Genomic DNA, 18,776 nt, shown 5'->3' with positions numbered 1-18,776 from the left:
GGTGTGGATCTAGACTAAGCAGGCTGATTTGCATTACTAGGAGTGTGTGGGGTCACAGAGTGATCAGGTCCTGTGTGTGTGTGGGGAGGAGGAGGAGGAGGAGGAGGAGGAGGCAGCTGCAGGGGAGAGGCTGAGTGCTCTGTAAATATATATTTATGAAAGTGTCAATGTTGACTGGTCCAAGCCTCCACCCAAATCCACCCTCCACCCTATGGGCAGGAGCTGCCCTGCCCCACCCTGGTGTGTAGAGTGCTGCTGATCAGACCTCCTCCCTCCCTGAATTCCCATCCCTTAGAGGCTTGTCCCTAACCTTGAGGCTGCAGCAGCCACACACTCATGTGAGACACAGCTGAGAGAGCGCTGTAGACCAAGCTTATTACTGGAGTAAAGGGACTACTACCCAAAGGTGTGATATACCAGATCCCCTGTGCCCCCTCCAGCCTTGGATTACAGTAAGTCTCCAATTCTTTATGCTCTACTACACTAGTTTAGTCTTATTTATTGAAACTTTCCAGGTGCCCTGGTTAATCTTGGGGTGACTTGGGTACAAGTGATTGCTTTTTGTTTTGGGGAATGGGTTGTCAACTGGATGACGGGCACTTCTTTTTTTTTTTTTTTTTGCCTCTGGATGAAGAAGACCCTTCTGGGATAATCAGAAGAAGAGCTGAGTTTGTGTTGGCACTCATCACCTGGTTGGCTGTGGTGGGCACCATTCCCAGGACAAGCTAAACTTACTGTCAGCTGATTGAGCGCTGGCCACACATTGGTCTCTACATTTTCCACCGGGCTGTCTTAACAAAAAGGCTGATTGATGGGGACTTTAAATGAGCACACAGTGCCAGTCAGTGGCCCGGGACCCTCTGCGAGGAGGTACAGAAAGCCCTTGTCACTGAGGGCTGTGAGATGATTGGCATTCGCCGATAATTAGTTGTCTTAAAAAGCCAACTTTCTAACGCAGGGCACTTTATTCTGTAATAATATTACAGTGGAAGATATGGACAATCTGGGGGATTATGGGGAAAGAAGATCAATATTTTGGGGGTCTTTGTTTTTTTGGGGGGGTACAGTGGGGTTGATCAATCGTTTTTATAAAATTTTAACCAAATTCGGACATCTCTTTAATCATCTTTGACACTTTATGGATCTGTGGTTTCTTTTCCTGCGATATATATGCCTTTTACTGTTATATACATCAAAGTCGTGGATGTGATTATTTTTTTTTTTTTTGCATAAGCTATGACAGCACTGAACCAGATATACTTGCGTTCAGGCTACCAACAAAGTTAAGCTCAATTGAAATCCTTCGAACTTCCAGGAATTGTATTTTTTATTTTTTACAACTTTTTTTTTTTTTATTTAGTACAGTGTTTTGTAATCGGATGAGTCGTTAGACGTGATTCATCTGACTGAATAATTCTGCTGTGAGTCGTCACAGACGATCCACTATGTATAAAATCGGTTGTCTCTTTGCCATTGGTGGAGGGGTCTCTAAAATACTTGTGAACCAATGGAAAATAGTCAGTCACTTCTCGGATTTATTACCACTTTGTGTCAACCAAATAGAAATGGACTTCTAGGGGTTGGTCTTCTCCAAAAAAGTTGATAATAAGTGGTGGAACTAAAATTTTGCTACAGGATATCTGGTCTGGGTAAAGGGTCTTCTCAAAGAGGTGGTCATCTGGAAAGGTTTAACACTGATTGTCTGTGGTGGGCTTATCAATTCCAACAAGTTGTGTTTTTTTTTTTTTTCTCCATTTGGGTTTTATGCGCCATTTTTCATTTTCTTCAGGGATCTTCTATGTTCTTTATATAGAGAGCTGAATTCTTCAATTACTGTAACTCTTAGGAGCTGAACGTTCCTAGTATTGCTTTATAAGCCACAGATGGCACTCTGTGATCTAAAAAAGGTGCTGTGCCAAATGATAATCCCAGCTCTGCTACATCTGTACATAGCCGGGGAAAAAATATGTCGCCATAGAGAAAGTTTTCTTGGAATGTTATCAGCGTGCACTGATCATGTATACATTTATTAACATGTAGCTCCGGATAACTGGAGATTATTATGTGTGCACAGCTTTGAAGAACATTTTTTTTTTCCCCAGCTCCGTACGTTCATACATGAGACCTGTCCGTTCAATGTATATTATATAGAGTAGTCGTAACTGCTTTGTTATGCCCACCTGGGTGCCCCACAATGTCACGGATCTGTGTGTGCCAGCTGGTAATGACTTTACCATGGCACCACTTTGTGAGATGTTGTAATGACTAAAAAAAGAAGACTTTGCCCTCAGCCTGCCCTTCACTCTTGCATGAGCAGGACAGTGGTGGGAACAGATGTTGCCATGTCCTCCACTTTTTGCACAATGTGTATGTGCCTGGCTGGTACCAACAGTTGAAGCCATAGCCCAACAGTTAGTAGCCAACTTCTAAGCCGCTTTATTATACCCAGGCATTGGCTGAAGGGTAACTACTTTATTGGGGCCAAATTAGTTTTTATGGCTTAGAAAACAGTAGCACAGGAAGGAGAAGAAGCTGGAGACAAGATCATTATTTTGGCAGAACTTGTGGAAAGTTTGAACTCCTGTCTTGCAATTTAGAACTGAGGGTTTTTTATGTTAAGGTGGTCTTCATTGCGTCAAATAGGATTCAATGTGGTAAATGACATGAACATAACGATCTCCAGAGCAGACATTACTGTACCGCCATGGATAGGTTAAATCTGCACCAAGAAGATGAGTTTCTGCAACAGAAATTGGCGTGCTGCTGATTTTAAAGAACGCAACAAAAGCCAATTTCAGCACCCCCCCCCCCTTCAAAAAAAAAAATGCAACAGTGGATGTGATTAATTCAGAAATCATCCACTTTGCTGGAACTGTGAAATGCTATGGATGTTACGTGCACAAAATGGAAAATCTGTCCCAACAGGCGACGCGTTTTTGTTTGCTTTAACATGGATGGATTGGATACTTCTCAGCTCTGCAGCTCTGTGTCCACTACAAGAAAAACTGCATGAAAACTAACTTGTGTGAATGCGGCCTTACCCGGGATGATCTGCGGCACTGTCCTCTCCATGCGCTTAATTCTACTTGCATACCAGGAATATATTAATGTCAAGGAGACAGATTAGCATTGTCTTTTCTAATTTGATAGATCTCCTTTTTTATTTGTTACTTCCAACCGGTCTTCTTCATGTTTCGTTAGTTGCTAAGGCCACACTGCTTTACTTCACTGCTGTAGCTGTGACAACTTCCAAGCTATATTGACTGCTGGCGCTGCACACATTAATGTATGGATTACAGTATGTGTATATAGCTGGTATGTGTTATCTGACGCTCTGTGACTTCTGACACAATGATATATTGTGCTGACACAACCTGTGCGTGTATTTTGTTCACCTGAAATATCTAAATGCTTCTGTAGGTAATAGTCTCTAATTGGCTTCTCATCTGCTTTGATGTATGATACAATATACAGATAAAATGGTATTTTTTTTAATAAAAAAGTCGGGACATGACCCTATTATAGTTACATTGTAAAGTTGTAGAATACTCCAATTGAGTTTTACGAGCAGTAATACAGCACCCATACATTTCCATGAGTCATTCCTGTACCGCCAGATGCTCCGGATTTCACAAAGAGGATCAAAAACTTCAGAAAAACTAAAGTATGGCTTGTTCCATCAGATCCAGTAATATAGAGGCATTCTCATACTGTAGTAGTTCTTCTTGGGTAGACTAACCCCATATCACGGCACTATTCTAGAGCATTATATGGCGGTCAACAAAGTGGATGGATGGATGGAGCTATATGCGCTTGTAGATAATGATCAAAAATGGAAATCCGTTTTCACTTTTGACCCCCAAATGGATCCTGATATGGAGTGCGGTTAGTTCACAGCCAAAAATGCATATTTGGTGCACTTGTTTCTATTATACTTTTCCTCTGATTGTTCCTCACCTGGTTTTGGCTTACAAATACTGAGGTAAAAAAAACTCACCAAATACTGACAGTGTGACTGTAGCCTTAAAGAGGTTGTCCACTACTTTTACATTGTTGGCCTATCCTTAGGATAGGTCATCAGTGTCTGATTGGCTGGGGTCCCGCACCCGGCACCCCCCGCCGGCCGGAAGTACTTGCTTGCAGAACTGGCAGTCTACTTGTAGTGGCTGCGGCAGGGTACTGCACATCCACCTCCTATAGATTAGAATAGGAAGCGGATGTGTAGTACTAAGCCTCGGCCACTACCAGAAGACTGCCAACTACGCAAGTGAGTACTTCCGGCCGGCGACCACCGCCAATGATAACAGCTGATTGGCGGGGATGCCAGATGCCGGACCCCGGCCGATCAGACATTGATGACCTGTCCTAAGGATAGGCCATCAATGTAAAAGGAGTGGACAACCTCTACTGGCAAAATGTTCAAAAAGACACCTGGGCATCTTTTGAGTTTTGAAATTGATTTCTATTATAAAGTATGGAGCGTCTTTTGAGAGGAAAATGTCTGAGTAGATAAGACACTAAAAAGTGTGAACAGCAAATCGTTTTTACCTAGAAGTGCATATGTTCATTCTTTTGTGCATTTAGTTAGCACTTTTTCAGGCGGGTTTTGAAAAGGATCCGCCTTGAAAAGATGTCGTATGCACATACCTTTGAATTTTTGGAGGAATTTCTCTCTTCCTTATTGCTTATTCAGACATTTAGTTTTTCCCATACAAATGCTTTCTGTGTTTTTCACACATACCACTTTTACCTATGGTAGTCTATATGGGGTAGTTCACATGCCCCTTTTTTTTTTTACTCAGACTGAGTGGTCGGCACAAAGCAGGGTGTCGTGTCAGATCAAACTCGTCAATGGAAGTCTATGGGTCCTGAAAAAATAGGACAGCACTCTGATGCCATCCATGTGCTTTCCTTAATTTCAATATTTGATAGGAAACGAGTGAGAAACCTCCATTTTAATTTTTTTTTCATATGAGAAAAACTGATACAACTCTTGATGGTAAAAACTTAAACTGACCAAACTCTGATGACAGTATAATATTATGCTTTACAGACATTATCATCACTGTCCCCATTGGGGCTCACAATCTACATTCCCTATCAGTATGCTTTTTGAGTGTGGGAGGAAACCGGAGAACCCAGAGGAAACCCACGCAAACACAGGGAGAACATACAAACTCCTTACAGATGTTGTCCTTGGTGGGAGTTGAACCCAGGACCCCAGCGCTGCAAAGTAACAGTGCTAACCACTGAGCCACCGTGCTATCCTGATCAAAAATACTGATTAAACTTGGACCATAAGAGAAACATCACTGACATCTGAAGGGGACCTAAAGTGATATTGGAGAAGCTTTATTTTTCCTAGAGCAATTTTTTCAGACTTTTGATTTTACAATACCTAGTTCAGAGTAGATTCCAACTCCGCTTCAAAGAAGGGGCATCTACTTTTATTTTCAATTTTTTTAATTTTTTTTTTTTTTTTTTACCAAAACTTTTTCAGAGAAAAGCCAAAAAACCCAAAGTGGATTTCCCACAGAACTAAATAGGAAGAGTTTTCCAAACATTTTTGAGGAGATGATCCACTCCCAAAAACTCTGTGTGAATATAGCTTTGTACAACAATCATAAAATGATATAAATGGGATTTTTAGACTGTTTATAGCCATTTCGAGTGTGAATCGGCTGAAACCGAGTATGATGATAGAATATAGGTCAGGGCGATGCTCCTTCTGGTATGATCTGGTCATTAGTCATTCCCTCATTTGGACTATTTAATGTAGATTGCGGCCGATCACCTTTCGTGTATTTGTAAACAGGGCAGGACCTGCCTATAAAGCCCTTGTTTTTCTTCACACCCATTGAACAAACACCTCCACCCGGTGCTGCTGTATGAGATGAGTGCAGCTACTCATGAATATTGCTCAGCCAGGGCTGACTGCAGTCTCTCTGTGCTTTCTCCCCTGCTAAGCCAGAAGAGCTGTTTCCTTTTCTTTGTTTCAAGGCTGGAGTTTGCGTCATACATTCCAAATGGCATATGTGTGCTCTTTCCTGTTTCAGATCACGGGTCCTGACCAAACCTCTGTCACTGCCCCAGCAACTCCCAGTCCCCACCCTGGGATCCAACACCTCGGCTCACCACTGCTTAACCCTTTGTCTATACCCAGTGAGATTTGGGCCTTCAAAACCACAAGTTTTGGAAATATGACCAAATGCAACTTCTGAATGTGGTGTGTATGTTCTCCTCGTGTCTACATTGTTTTTTTCCCACATTCCGAAACATACAAATAAATTGCCGCTTAAAGGTGTTTTCCCACGAACAAAAGTTCATTTTAATCAATAGCTCTAGGAATAATAATAACTTCCACAATTGGATGTGATTAAATAAAATGTTCCTGTGCTGAGATAATCTTATATCTGTGCCCCTGCTGTGTACTGTGTAATGGCTGTGTCTGACCATACAGGAACATGGTCTGATCATACCACATCTCCTGGACAGGGGAGGAAGCAAAAGAGTATACAGACATTACAGCAGGGGGTCACAGCTGATTCTTTCTTTGAAGTAAAACATTGTTTAAGAACAGGCAGTGAAATGTTTTACCTCACAAAAAGAATCAGCTGTGATCCCCTGCTGTCCTGTCTGTATACTCTCTCCCCCCCCCCCCCCCCCTTCTGCCCAGGAGCTGTGGTATGATCAGACCATGTTCCTGTACGGTCAGACACAGCCATTACACAGTACACAGCAGGGGCACATTTATAAGATTATCTCAGCACAGGAACATTTTATTTAATCACATCCAATTGTGAAACTTATTATTATTTAAAGATCTATTTATTAAAATGAACTTTCGTTCGTAGGAAAACCCCTTTAAGTTTGAGATGTCGATATTAGATTGTAAGTCCTAATGGAGGTCAAGGTCAGATGGTAACGGATATTTGGGCTATTTTTACAATATTGTGGATTATATTGGTGCCACATGAGCTGCAGGAAAAAAGGATCCATCATGAACACTGCTGTCATTCCAGTTATGACACCACTAAGGGTCGATACCATTACTGTAGTGTGAACAGAGCCTTCTACACCTTCAAGAGATGGATGAACTCTCAATCAGCACGCGGACACCCCCATACACATGCATGCTCAACAAAAGGATTGGACTATAAAGCCCAACATGTTCAATCCTTCTTTTCTCCCATACATAATCTGTCGGGCGAGTTTGGAGGCTACTATTCACATTAGATTAGTCTAGCTGAAATCAACAAGTTCGTACGATTTTGAGCTAATGTTAATCAGGGCCTATTTATGTCCTGTGATGCTCACTGATCAGGAGTACGGTTGTGATCCACTTCCATTGACCAGTATTACCACACCATAGTTTCATTTACCAGGCCATGTAACTATTTTAACCTTTTAAGATACAATTAGACAGGGCGATTTTGGACCATTAACCAGTGATAATCAACTATATACAAGTCCTTCCGCCCCCATTCAGCATCGTATTATAAGCAGCACGTCCCCTGTATATAATATGTTGCCAATTAATGAAGAATATAATGCCGATGTAAACGATCTCATCCCCCTAACGAATGAGTGTTTTGATTGATCCTATCGTGATCAGCAAAATGGTTAAAAGAGACGACAATCTGGGACACTCGGATGATTATCGACTTGTCTAAATGTATCTTTGGAGACTGTAAGTCAATTTTGCTGATGATAAATCATGGTTTTATCTCATTATGATTGTTTGTTAAAACTGAGATGGGATCCAACAGGAATATAAGGAATTGGCTACTAGGCCAATCTAACAAATCTGTGTTTCACAGTCCCATTATGGACCAAGATGAAAAGCCTAGACACATCTGCTGACCATCGTCTTTACTGGGACCACGAAATAACATGAAACTGGTGAAGCAGTTCTTGATGATCCTGTGATGGATACGTTAGATATTAGGGAACTGACGTATAAACATTTCTCTTATACATGATGGTATTATAGGGCGGCTTCCTTTACCTGGGAATTGGATGTTTTGCCCCCAGGATATTTTGCCCCCACACATATCGTCCCCAGTTCGCCCTGGTCCGGGGACGAAATGTGCGGGGGCAAAATGTACCTGGGGGCGAAACTTCCTATAACCCCTTTACCCATAGCAGTTACTATAATAACAAAGAAGATATCTGTCCTGTTATTGTAAAAGCTGCTGTATGTACAAATCTGGTAGTAATATGGTGATATGTTGTGATTTATTACACAATTGCCTCATTTAACAAGTAGAGCACAGTAATTGAGCCGTCATAAGGATATGGTTTGGTTGTGTTACCACAATGTATTCCCACTTCGAAACAGCTTTTAGGATGTGACAACAATTTAGATTAGTTTTAGTTTCATGCCCAAATAAATAAGGGGTGAAATAAATTTTATGGACTGTACCTGTCAATAATTAGTGTATTATAAGACCACTGGGGTGAGACGCAACCAGGCGGCTCAGCCAGTCTGTATATTCCTTTACAGATCTGTAGGCAGGATATGATGATGACAATAGATGTCATTGGATGACCAAGAATTGTCTAGTGGGGGATATTAAGGCCTCTTGTACAATGCTTTCTGTATACGGCATAGTCTGCTATTGGCCCATACAGAACCTTTGTTCTCATTGACTTGTCTAGAAAAGAATGGTGGCGTGTTCCATTGGATGTGTATTATAAGAGGTATTCTCCTACCTCGGAGCATTGTTCATAAAGGAGAATATAGTGTTACACTATACCTCAACTGCATACGGATCTGCCAACAATCTTTTCATTAAAGGATCCTTTGACAGCTCCTATCAGGGATTGGACATATTGGATTATTTTTTATTACTTTCGAGATCAGCGGTGCCAGACATTCTCTAGAAAGTTATGGAAACTTTTTCTCTTAGCCTTATGGCCCGTATGGACAGAACGACTGGAATTCTATGCGCACAGAACGATTGCTAATAGGAACGTTCAGTGCAAACAGGATATCCTCGTCATCGGCAGCACATCTCCTGTGTACACGGGACCATATACTGCAGAAAACGATGATTTTAATGCAAGCACTTACAATCCAATCACCCCGTTAATGCGCATTTTGTTTGGCTGTTGAGTGATTGTCAGCATATTTATACATTTAATTGGTGAATGAGCTTCAATAATTCGCTCATCTAAATGACCCCTTAGACATGCATTCACATGTAGAGAGCATGCTGCATTTTTTTTCTTTTATTTTTTGCAACCATGGCAAAAAATGAATTGTTTTTCCGCAACTTTCCAAAATCGCAGGGGAAAAAAAGCAAAATGGCTACAACGGTGTGTGAACGCAGCCTTAGACTGGGTTAAGACATGTTTTTGTTATGCAGTTGCCACACACGTTGTGTGCCAAGACTTGTTCTTAAGAGATTAGTTTGTGAAAGCTTTGCACAGTACTTCCCCTCTCTTTAGGATATGAACTCCATCTTGGTCCCAAGTCGTTCCATACTTCTCTTTTTTAGTATCTACTTGTATCTTTGGCTAAAAAGTGTCCAGTTTGAGTCTAGCGTTACTGCATGTTCATATTGATTGTATTTGATTAGCTTTATACAGAAGTCCCCCATGGTACATGTATAAATGTCATAGATTGTGGGAGATGCTTCCAGTGTGACATAAGAATTTGGCATGAAACTATGACCTATTACTCACAAATATCATGAAAAACAAACATCTGAGAGACGTGCAATGAAACAAGGAAATTGACACATGTAATAATCAAGGAGATTGTCAGAAACTGCACATTTAGTGGAAACAACATCACAACACAGGACTTTCCCTGGAAACTATGGACGGTCGACCGGGTGTAGAGTAGATGTGAGGTTTCTCCGTCTCCAGCTCTACCATCAGCTTCTGTACGATTGCTCATTCAGAAAGTTCCACCAGCCCGGAAATCTTCACTTTCTCGCCGTCTGATCACATTTCCAGGTCATTGGTATTTGGCTGCCCTTCCCATTGACTATAGCCCTTTCCACCAGGCTCACAGTTAGGACATCCTTAGTTATTGTGCTCTGCAGACCTGCCATGTTCTTACTGCAGATCAGATAAAACCGACTGAAAAGTATTACAATAAGGAAATTGGAGATTTAGGCTATGTTCACACATCATGGGTTTTTTTCAGCGTTTTTTTTTTTCTGCAGCAAAACCGGATCTCTCGCCAGAAGGTTGTTCAGGATTTTTCTTGCTTTTTTGCTGCGTTTTTTTTCACTGTCCTTTTGTCCCTTTTATGCATGTACATAAAGTTCAGTGAGAAAAAAAAATCTCATTCTGGTTTTGGCACAAAAAATGCTGAAAAACCTGACACTTGCGTTTTTTTCACCACCCATAAAGCTATGTTCACACATCATGTTTTTTTTCAGCGTGCTTTTTTTTATGCAAAGTTCAGCTACTTTTTACAGTACCAGTAAAGTCAATGAGATTCCAGAATTCTCATGCACACATCTTTGGGTTTTTTTTGTTCAGGATTTTGTGTTTTGCATGTTTTTTTTGCAGTATAGAGCATGTCACTTCTTTCAGCGTTTTTTCACCCATTGGAAGTAATGGGTGGTGAAAAAAAAAAAAAAAAACGCTGAAAAAAACGCACCAAAAACGCAGATGTCAGGTTTTTCAGCATTTTTTGTGCCAAAACCAGAATGAGATTTTTATTTTTTTTTTTCACTGAACTTTATGTACATGCATAAAAGAGACAAAAGGACAGTGAAAAAAGCAACAAAAGCACACCAAAAAACAAGCAAAAAAGCAAGAAAAGTCCGGAACAACCTCCTGGCAAGAGATCAGGTTTTGCTGCAGTAAAAAACACTGAAAAAAAACATGATGTGTGAACATAGCCTTACTTCCAATGAGTAAAAAAATGCTGAAAGAAGTGACATGCTCTATTTTGCAAAAAAACATACAAAGCACAAAATCCTGAACAAAAAAAAACTATGATGTGTGCATGAGATTTCTAGAATCTCATAGACTTTGCTGGTACTGTAAAACGCAGCTGAAAATTTGCATGAAAAAAGGCATAAAAAAAAGCTGAAAAAAACCATGATGTGTGAACATAGCCTTAGTGGAGACCCTTTTCTGCAGGTGTCTGCACCAAAATATCCAATAGCAATCTGCTCTGATAATTGCATTTATTGCTGTTGTTTTATACATTTTTTCCCTTTTTCTTGCATTTTACTACTTTTTATGCATTTTTGGAGTAGATTTGCTGCAGGGTTTTGTTTTGTTATAAATTTTGTGCAGAAACGCTGGGATTCAGCGCATGCTTTTTTTTTTTTTTTTTTTTTTTTTTTTCAGGCTCCCCAATAGTCTATAGGGGAAAAAAAGCACCGTTCAACAGTGTCATTGAACACCCAGGGAATATGACTTTTTCTGAAATCACATCCACTTTGCATTAACAGCAGACTTTCTGCATTATTAAAATGCAATGCTTTTCTTACATGGAAAATGGCCTCAGACACTGATTTAATAATCTCCATAGTAAGAAGTTTGATAAAGAGGTACTAAATTAACCATTTTTTTTGCATGGAGTACAGTTTACTGTTCCCTATCCTCGTTTATTTTGAACTAGATGGTGGCCCGATTCTAACGCATCAGGTATTGTAGCATATGTCTCCCGACCCTCCTTTATAATGCCCCATGCAGGAAGTCACATCCCCCGTATATAATACCCCATGCAGGATGTCACATCCCCCCCTATATAATGCCCCATTCAGGAAGTCACATCCCACTATAGTGCCCCATGCAGGATGTCACCTCTCCCCCATATAATGCCCCATGTAGGATGTCACCTCTCCCCCCATATAATGGCCCATGCAGGATGTCCCATCCCCTCATAGTGCCCCATGCAGGTCCCCTATGGCCCCATACAAAAAAAAAAAATCCAATACTCACATCACTGCTTCTCTGGACTCCAGCGTAGCCGGCATCTTCACGATGTGCGCTGTGACCGGTCAGGAGAGAGCGCGGTGTAAAGACGTCACCGCGCCCTCTGACCTGAGACGTCACAGAGCTGCTGCGCAGGCACGGGGAGGGGTAAGTATGACGCCGGGTGCCGGGGTCCTGAGCGGGAGGAGGGAGGGGAGGGGTAAGTATGACGCCGGGTGCCGGGGTCCTGAGCGGGGGGAGGGACGGGAGGGGAGAGGAGGGGCATCACACTTGTCCTCGGGAGATAAACGGCCGTAGCCGCTGATCTTCCGACGATAGCCGCATGTAGGTCAGAGGCGCCTGCGGTCGGGGGACTTATGCTGCGAGCAGCCGGCTTCATCGCCGCTGACCTCCGTGCCACACATGAGCCGCTAATGGCCGCCATGTTTTTCTGAAATGCCGCGTCGCTGATTGGCCGCGACCGGACCAATCAGCGACCCGGGATTTCCAGGACAGACAGAAAGACAGACAGACGGGATAAGACAATTATATAGATAGACTAGGAGAAAATAGTGGATTACTTCACTTTGAAATAAATGAAGACAATTTGCAAAAATACGATTTTTCAACCTGTGTTGTCCATAGGGTATAAGGGCACCAGAGGAGGGGAGATGCTTGTGACCTTCCACTAAAAAAGCACTGCAAGTTGCATCCGAGTGGCTGCCATGTAACACTCGAATAACTTGTTTAATACATGAAACTAGGAATAAAACAATTTCTTAACTTATCAGTCACATTACCGATCCCCAGACTCCTACTTTCCCTTAGACCAAACCTTTCAGCCAGCAGCCAGGTTCAATGGCAACACTCCCCATAGACTGCAATGTGCCAAGTCATGTAATTCTTCAATCAGTGGCTGCATTATCACCTGCCGCACTAAATAAACTCTCGGCTCTTTCTTTTATCATAAAATATACAAGAAGACATTGCTTGTGGGTCAACAGCGCACGCTATTTAAACCCTGCCTTTAACCACCACAAAAATCCACTTGTATCAATCGTACGTTTACTAAAAATAGAAGCCTAATTGCTAGAAGGTTGTATTTGCTTGATATGAAAGTTTCGTAAGTTATAAAAACTCCAGATGACCTCCCTGCTATATTCATTATGCAGATCTCAAGTGGATTGCATTAAAGGGGGTTTCCGATCTCCAAGATCCTATCCCAATATATAGCAGGTGTAATATTAGTAAATAACTCCAATTAGAAATGTAGTATAGTTCTCCTGATTCACTATGTCTCTTACCTCATGTGCAGGGCATTGCAGCAGCTTAGGTATCCACGGTTATGATCACTAACCAATAACTAACTGTCACTATACTACATTTCTAATTTGAGGTATTTGCTAATATTATTAAAATACCTACTACATACTGGAATAGTATTTTGGAGATGGGAATACACCTTTAAAGAAAAATCTAACATAAGGAAATTGAAAAAAATAAATAAATCTAAGTAGATCGTTTTTAAATTTGATTAAAATCTGCATTCAAAAAAATCTTTCCAATACTGAGATAGGAGTTGACAGTTGGTGATTATAGAGTTCTATGAAGAGGGGAGGGGCTAGAGGCAGACACAGACATTCTGCACCAAGAGACCTGAAGCAACTGTTACAGTTCTCCATAGAACTTTATAAGCACCAACTGCCATCTCCTATCTCAGTAATGCAAAATCTGTATTCAATGACGATAGATTTTACCTGTGAATTGAGAATTTTGAAAAAATCAGTCCAGGGGGAGAAAGAAGCAGATTTCTCTGATAAGATATAATACAAAGTTTCTTATTTTCATGTATAATATTGATTTATAAAATTAAAATGACAGTTACTCTTTAAACACCTTAGATAACTTTCAGCCAAATGCTCGGCAGCCTGACAGGTATTCCTAACAACCCCGATACACATGCACGCTTCACTTGGCTGCATTCTCCATGGGGAGGCTAGCCGTTGTCACACACCACTAAAGGCTGCTTCTCACCCTTCAAAAAAAAGGATCAGGCATGTTGTAATTCAACATGCCCAATCTTTCTTTCTCTTGAAAGTTGCATTCAGGAGAGGGTGTCGATACCCTCACACAGGCTGAAAGAACATACTTTTCACCTCTGTCTGATAAATGGGGGCCTATGGGAACATTGCAGTATATGTCCGGACCCAACGTATTCTGTAGGCCAAGTGCTCAGACACATGGTGCACTTAGTCAAGCTAAAACTAAGTCCTCACTGGAGAGCCGTTTCTGCGGAGCATATACAATGGGGTAAACAAGGACGCTACAACATAGGCTTCTGAGGGAGCCATAACACAGTCACATGCATAGACTGTAAAATGTATTCAGCAACTAAAAGGTCTTTAATTAGTTTTACTCTCACCTCAGAGGTGAATGGGTTAAACAGAGCAACTCTTCCAAAATGTGACCCTGCAACATTGTGGGAGAGGAAAAGATAACCATGTAACTGAGCAGGAAAGGAAAAATCCTGCCTGGATTCCTCAGGAAATGTCTCATACTCCCTGCTGTTTAGGCTCCACATTTGTTTTCCTAACCTGGGCGAGGCTCCTCGAGCGCTGCCCCTTCACCTCCCCTGGTGCAGACAGTGTTCATGAGGAAGTACTTTAGAAAAAGAGGAAGAATATAGATTTAGGAGCGCTGACTTTTGCAGTTCACCGTTCTATTTTTTTTTTTTTGCAACTAACTATATTTTTTGACTTTTTAACCCTTGTAACAGCTGACGCAGCTTTGTGCTTCAGCCATGGCTGCCTGATGGATGTTACATAAATTGACTGCAGAGTGGTTAATATGGAATGTACTATACGTAAGCCGATCGTAAATGGGCGGATGTCTCACCCACAACAGCAGGTGAGATGCATGCCCAATGTGGAGCCACTGAAACCACAAGTAGGCTGCAGTGCCAGGGGCACAAGAGCATGGCGTGCAGATACACAGCCCACATTATCTCCAGCCCTACACCTACAGATTCACTTACACTCTTTGGAATATGGCATACCAAAGCGATTCTTTAAATGGTGACTTTTTATTATACCAGTATCAACATATTTATTTATGGCAGGACGTGAAGCTTCACCTTCCAGTAACTCATGCTGGATTGACATATTGCCATTTTCGGCTGTGCAGCACTTAACCACCCAAGAGTCTGGAACCATCTGGCAAACACCGGTCATGCACATGTTCTTATAGGCTTCACCTGGTCCTACTGTGAAACCAAATCAACTTGTGTAAAATTGCATGCCCCACAACTACCATGTGTAGGTTCTGGAGCACAAAATATATAGATATATAATGCCCTGGCAGAGACAGAAAGAAAAGGACCCCTGTGCAAGAACAATATATGGGCCCTTTGCAGCCAAGAGCTCTTAAAAAAAATAAATGCAAAATTGCACCTTGCCTCTTGGGCCCCTGTGCGGCCACACAGGTTGCACCAATGATATGTCCGCTGCTGATAAAATGGATAGATTTCCATGTACTGCATAGGCCATTTGAACCGAGGTTTCTGAAGCTGGATTCCTGATTACGCACCGTTATAGTGCTTGTTTATCGCCACTCATTTGTGTAACCCACCATATTGTACTACTAGTATACAGCTGATTGAAAATGGCTCTAATGATGAGTCAAATTTTTTTGCATGATGGGCTGTATGTCTTTTAGGCGCCATTTTGCTACACAGACACACTATAAGTGTTATATTTATATTAAGCTATATTATGGGTTAAATAAAATTAGATAATCCGTATAAGACTAAATGTTGATGTGTCTATTAAACCAGAAGACCTATATATATGACACATAAACTAGATGAAATATAAAGTGTAAGATTTATTGATGATATATTAAAAGATACGTAATTAGAATAAAAATTAGGGAAAGGAAGCACAAAAAAGGTCACATAGGTATGTAGCAGCAATATTAAGATAATACATGCAAGAAATTAGTACATAAAAACCATTCTCCACAGAAAGAGTTACATAGGTATATTGCAGATAATAAAGTGAGACAGTGGTAAAATGCAATGTGCTAATACAGTTCTCACAGTACTGACTATATATTAAGGTAACAAAACTGGGTGAGCATGGTGTGCAAAGTAGAGCATGTGCTAAATGACTGAGCTGGTACTGACCCGTGTGACCTGGATCCAACGCGCGTTTCGCCGGAGCTTTAACGTTAAAGCTCCGGTGAAACGCGCGTTGGATCCAGGTCACATGTATTATGTATTATGGGTTAAATGTAAGAAGAAAAAAAATATGATGCCATTTTTATTTACACTATTTACTTAGATTTTTTTCCACCTCTAGTTACAAAAAAAAGTAGCTTTTTTTCCCCTTTACTTATAAATTACTGTTATGTACAGCTATATCTGCCACTGTTTATTTACCAGTACAATATGCCTATAAAGAAGAAGAAGAAAATTTCAATCTATAGGCAGAGAAAAATCTCTCATGAACAACAGTGCAGTGTGTGGCTTACTGTTAGGAGTTTCTGCCTTCCACACCATAGGTCTCAAGTTTGAGTCCTGTCATAGAGTTGATACAAAAAAAACAAACAATTAATTCCATGTATAAAGGCATCAACTGACTGTGCTCACGGGCTCCTTTGCAGCTGAGTTGGCTGCACATACAGTATAACCAAAGAAATGAGCCGGAACATACATTGGTATAAGTGCGATGTGTAGGAACATGTTCACGCTGTGGCCATTTCACAGACAAAACTCAAAAAAAAAAAAAGCAAAATGAGCATATAACCTGTAATAAGTAAATAGTAATAGTACATGTAAATAACATACGGAACTTAGTTACTGTAATTTTAATCAAAAAGGTGTAAAAGCCATTCCACCACGACAAGGGTGGTCCTATCTCTGGTATTAAAACCTTAACCTGTGTCAGCAGACCTCAATATAGGTAAGGGCAAATCAGGACCCAAGGCCTGACTGTTCAGACACGTGGCTATGGGAGGTTGCTTTTAACAGTTTTCCTGTAATGCGCCATATTGTACAACTACTCAGAGAGCAAATATGACTGTGCTTATGTCGGATCCACCGGCACACCTTGCTTCACATGCCATGTTTCCTTTTAAATGTGCTTTGTACCTTTTGATCAGGATTAGCTAATCTTTTGCCGGACAGTTTTTTTTTTTTACCTTTTAAACTACTTAAGAATTGTGCAATAGTTGTGAAAAAAATCTGTGAAATATTAACCAGTGATACAGCACTAGTCAACATGACTTGATGCTTCTGTGAGTGTCACTACAGCCGCCCCGTCTCTAAACATCTGGGAAGAGGAACATGGAGGGTGTTGTTCTTTCAGTACATAGCTGTTTTCTCATGGCAGTAATCCCAATGATCCTGCAGGCATTGCAGCACGAGTAGGAATTTGTAAAGGAACAGTCTCATATTTGACACATGTTGTAAATGGGGAAACAGAGAGCAGAAGAAGGAACAATGGATAGGATGTGACCCTGTGGACTACATTTATAAGATGGGCCATTTGGCAAAATCCTACTCGTTACTAAAAGAGCTAAGGGGGCTTTCCCTTTGTGTTTCTGCACCCATTCAGTGGCCCCGTCGGAGTTTACGTCCCAACCCCACGCCTAATGTGGTTCAGATGTATACATGATAGGGCCATAGACTGTAATGGTGACGGCGGAGCAAACGCGCGTTATGACGTGCACCATTTTCGGGAGTGTACGCCTATAGGAGGTGGACACTCAGGGGCAGTCTACTGTGTATGAGTGTCCGCCTGCTTTAGGCGTACACTCCCGAAAATGGCGCACATTCGCTCTGCCGGCACCATTACAGTCTATGGCCCTGTCGGAACCCCGTTTTGCGGGGGGGTTCGGACGTATGCCCCGATGGAACCAACAAACGCACCCTATGGGCCTAATTTATCATAACTGTCTAAAAGTAAAACTGTCATTGTTGTCCATAGCAACCAATCAGAGCTCAGCTTTCATTATTTAAACAGCTCTTGCAGAATAAAAGCTTCTCGGTGATTGGTTGCTGTGGGCAACACAGTTTTCCTGTTTGGTAAATCTGCCCCATTGTGTCTAAATGTTATGTCTCCATTCTATTTGCCATATTATATGATCTATTAGTATGTCATGTGGGTTTTCTCTACACAAAGTAAGATTTATTATTCTACAATATGGTGGCCAAAAACATAGAGGAACTAATCAATTATTCGATCCTCAGATTATTCTTATTCACCTTTTTAATCAAAGTTGTCCTATTCTTTTTTTACTATAGAATAGATTTGCGAGTCGATTCAACAAGACCGGTATTTGGTATACCAGTCTTGATCAGGGTGCACCACGTAAGATGCGCCAAATGCATTAATAGACACGCACCTCTTAAAGAATTTGGCGCATCTTTCAGCTGCCATGCGCCAGTGTCAAAAATATTATTCCGGTCATGGTCTGCAGTACATTTCTGTTGCAATTCATGCTCTTTAGGATGAATTTGACCACCACTATTTCTAAGGGTTTGTCCGCACTTCAAAAAAATGGCAGAACGGGTGTAAAAATAACAATGTCACAACATTTTTGCGCAAGTACAAGTTGCAAAAAACTTTCCAGATTTCTGATGCAAACTGATTGCACCATCTTGTATCTAAATACCCCTCCAGGGCAGAAGGGCTCGTTGGCACCTCCTTCAGCACCCAGGGCTTATACCATGTGAGCCCTAAATGTCCTAATTGGAGCGATTATAACAATTAAATGAATATTTTCAGAGCAAATTATCAAGTATTCTAGTTTTTCCATCAGTAGGAAGTCTTTATGTCCGTGTTGACTGAATATGATCACCTGCTGTACCGTCACCTGTTCAC

At 41.2% G+C, this 18,776-nt stretch overlaps 1 protein-coding gene across 2 annotated transcripts in view; it reads left to right on the top strand.

The window, feature by feature from the left end:
• Positions 1 to 264: 264 nt before the first annotated feature.
• Positions 265 to 18,776, top strand: part of KLF3 (KLF transcription factor 3) — a 69,826-nt gene continuing 51,314 nt past the window's right edge. The window contains exon 1 of one of the 2 annotated variants that reach the window (XM_073646142.1): positions 265 to 452. Coding sequence is in view for 1 of the 2 variants with exons in the window: in XM_073646135.1 (XP_073502236.1) it covers positions 825 to 870 (46 nt within the window). In the remaining variant the exon portion in view is untranslated. Of the gene's footprint in view, positions 453 to 809; positions 871 to 18,776 lie in introns of those variants that run through there. The other variant, XM_073646135.1, reaches the window with a different exon arrangement.

The sequence above is a fragment of the Phyllobates terribilis genome, unplaced genomic scaffold (assembly GCF_046119375.1).
Source record: "Phyllobates terribilis strain yellow unplaced genomic scaffold, ASM4611937v1 Scaffold_1__5_contigs__length_1240528914, whole genome shotgun sequence".
In the NCBI taxonomy this organism is placed as follows: Eukaryota; Metazoa; Chordata; class Amphibia; order Anura; family Dendrobatidae; genus Phyllobates; species Phyllobates terribilis.
This window is presented reverse-complemented; position numbering and strand designations above follow the sequence as displayed.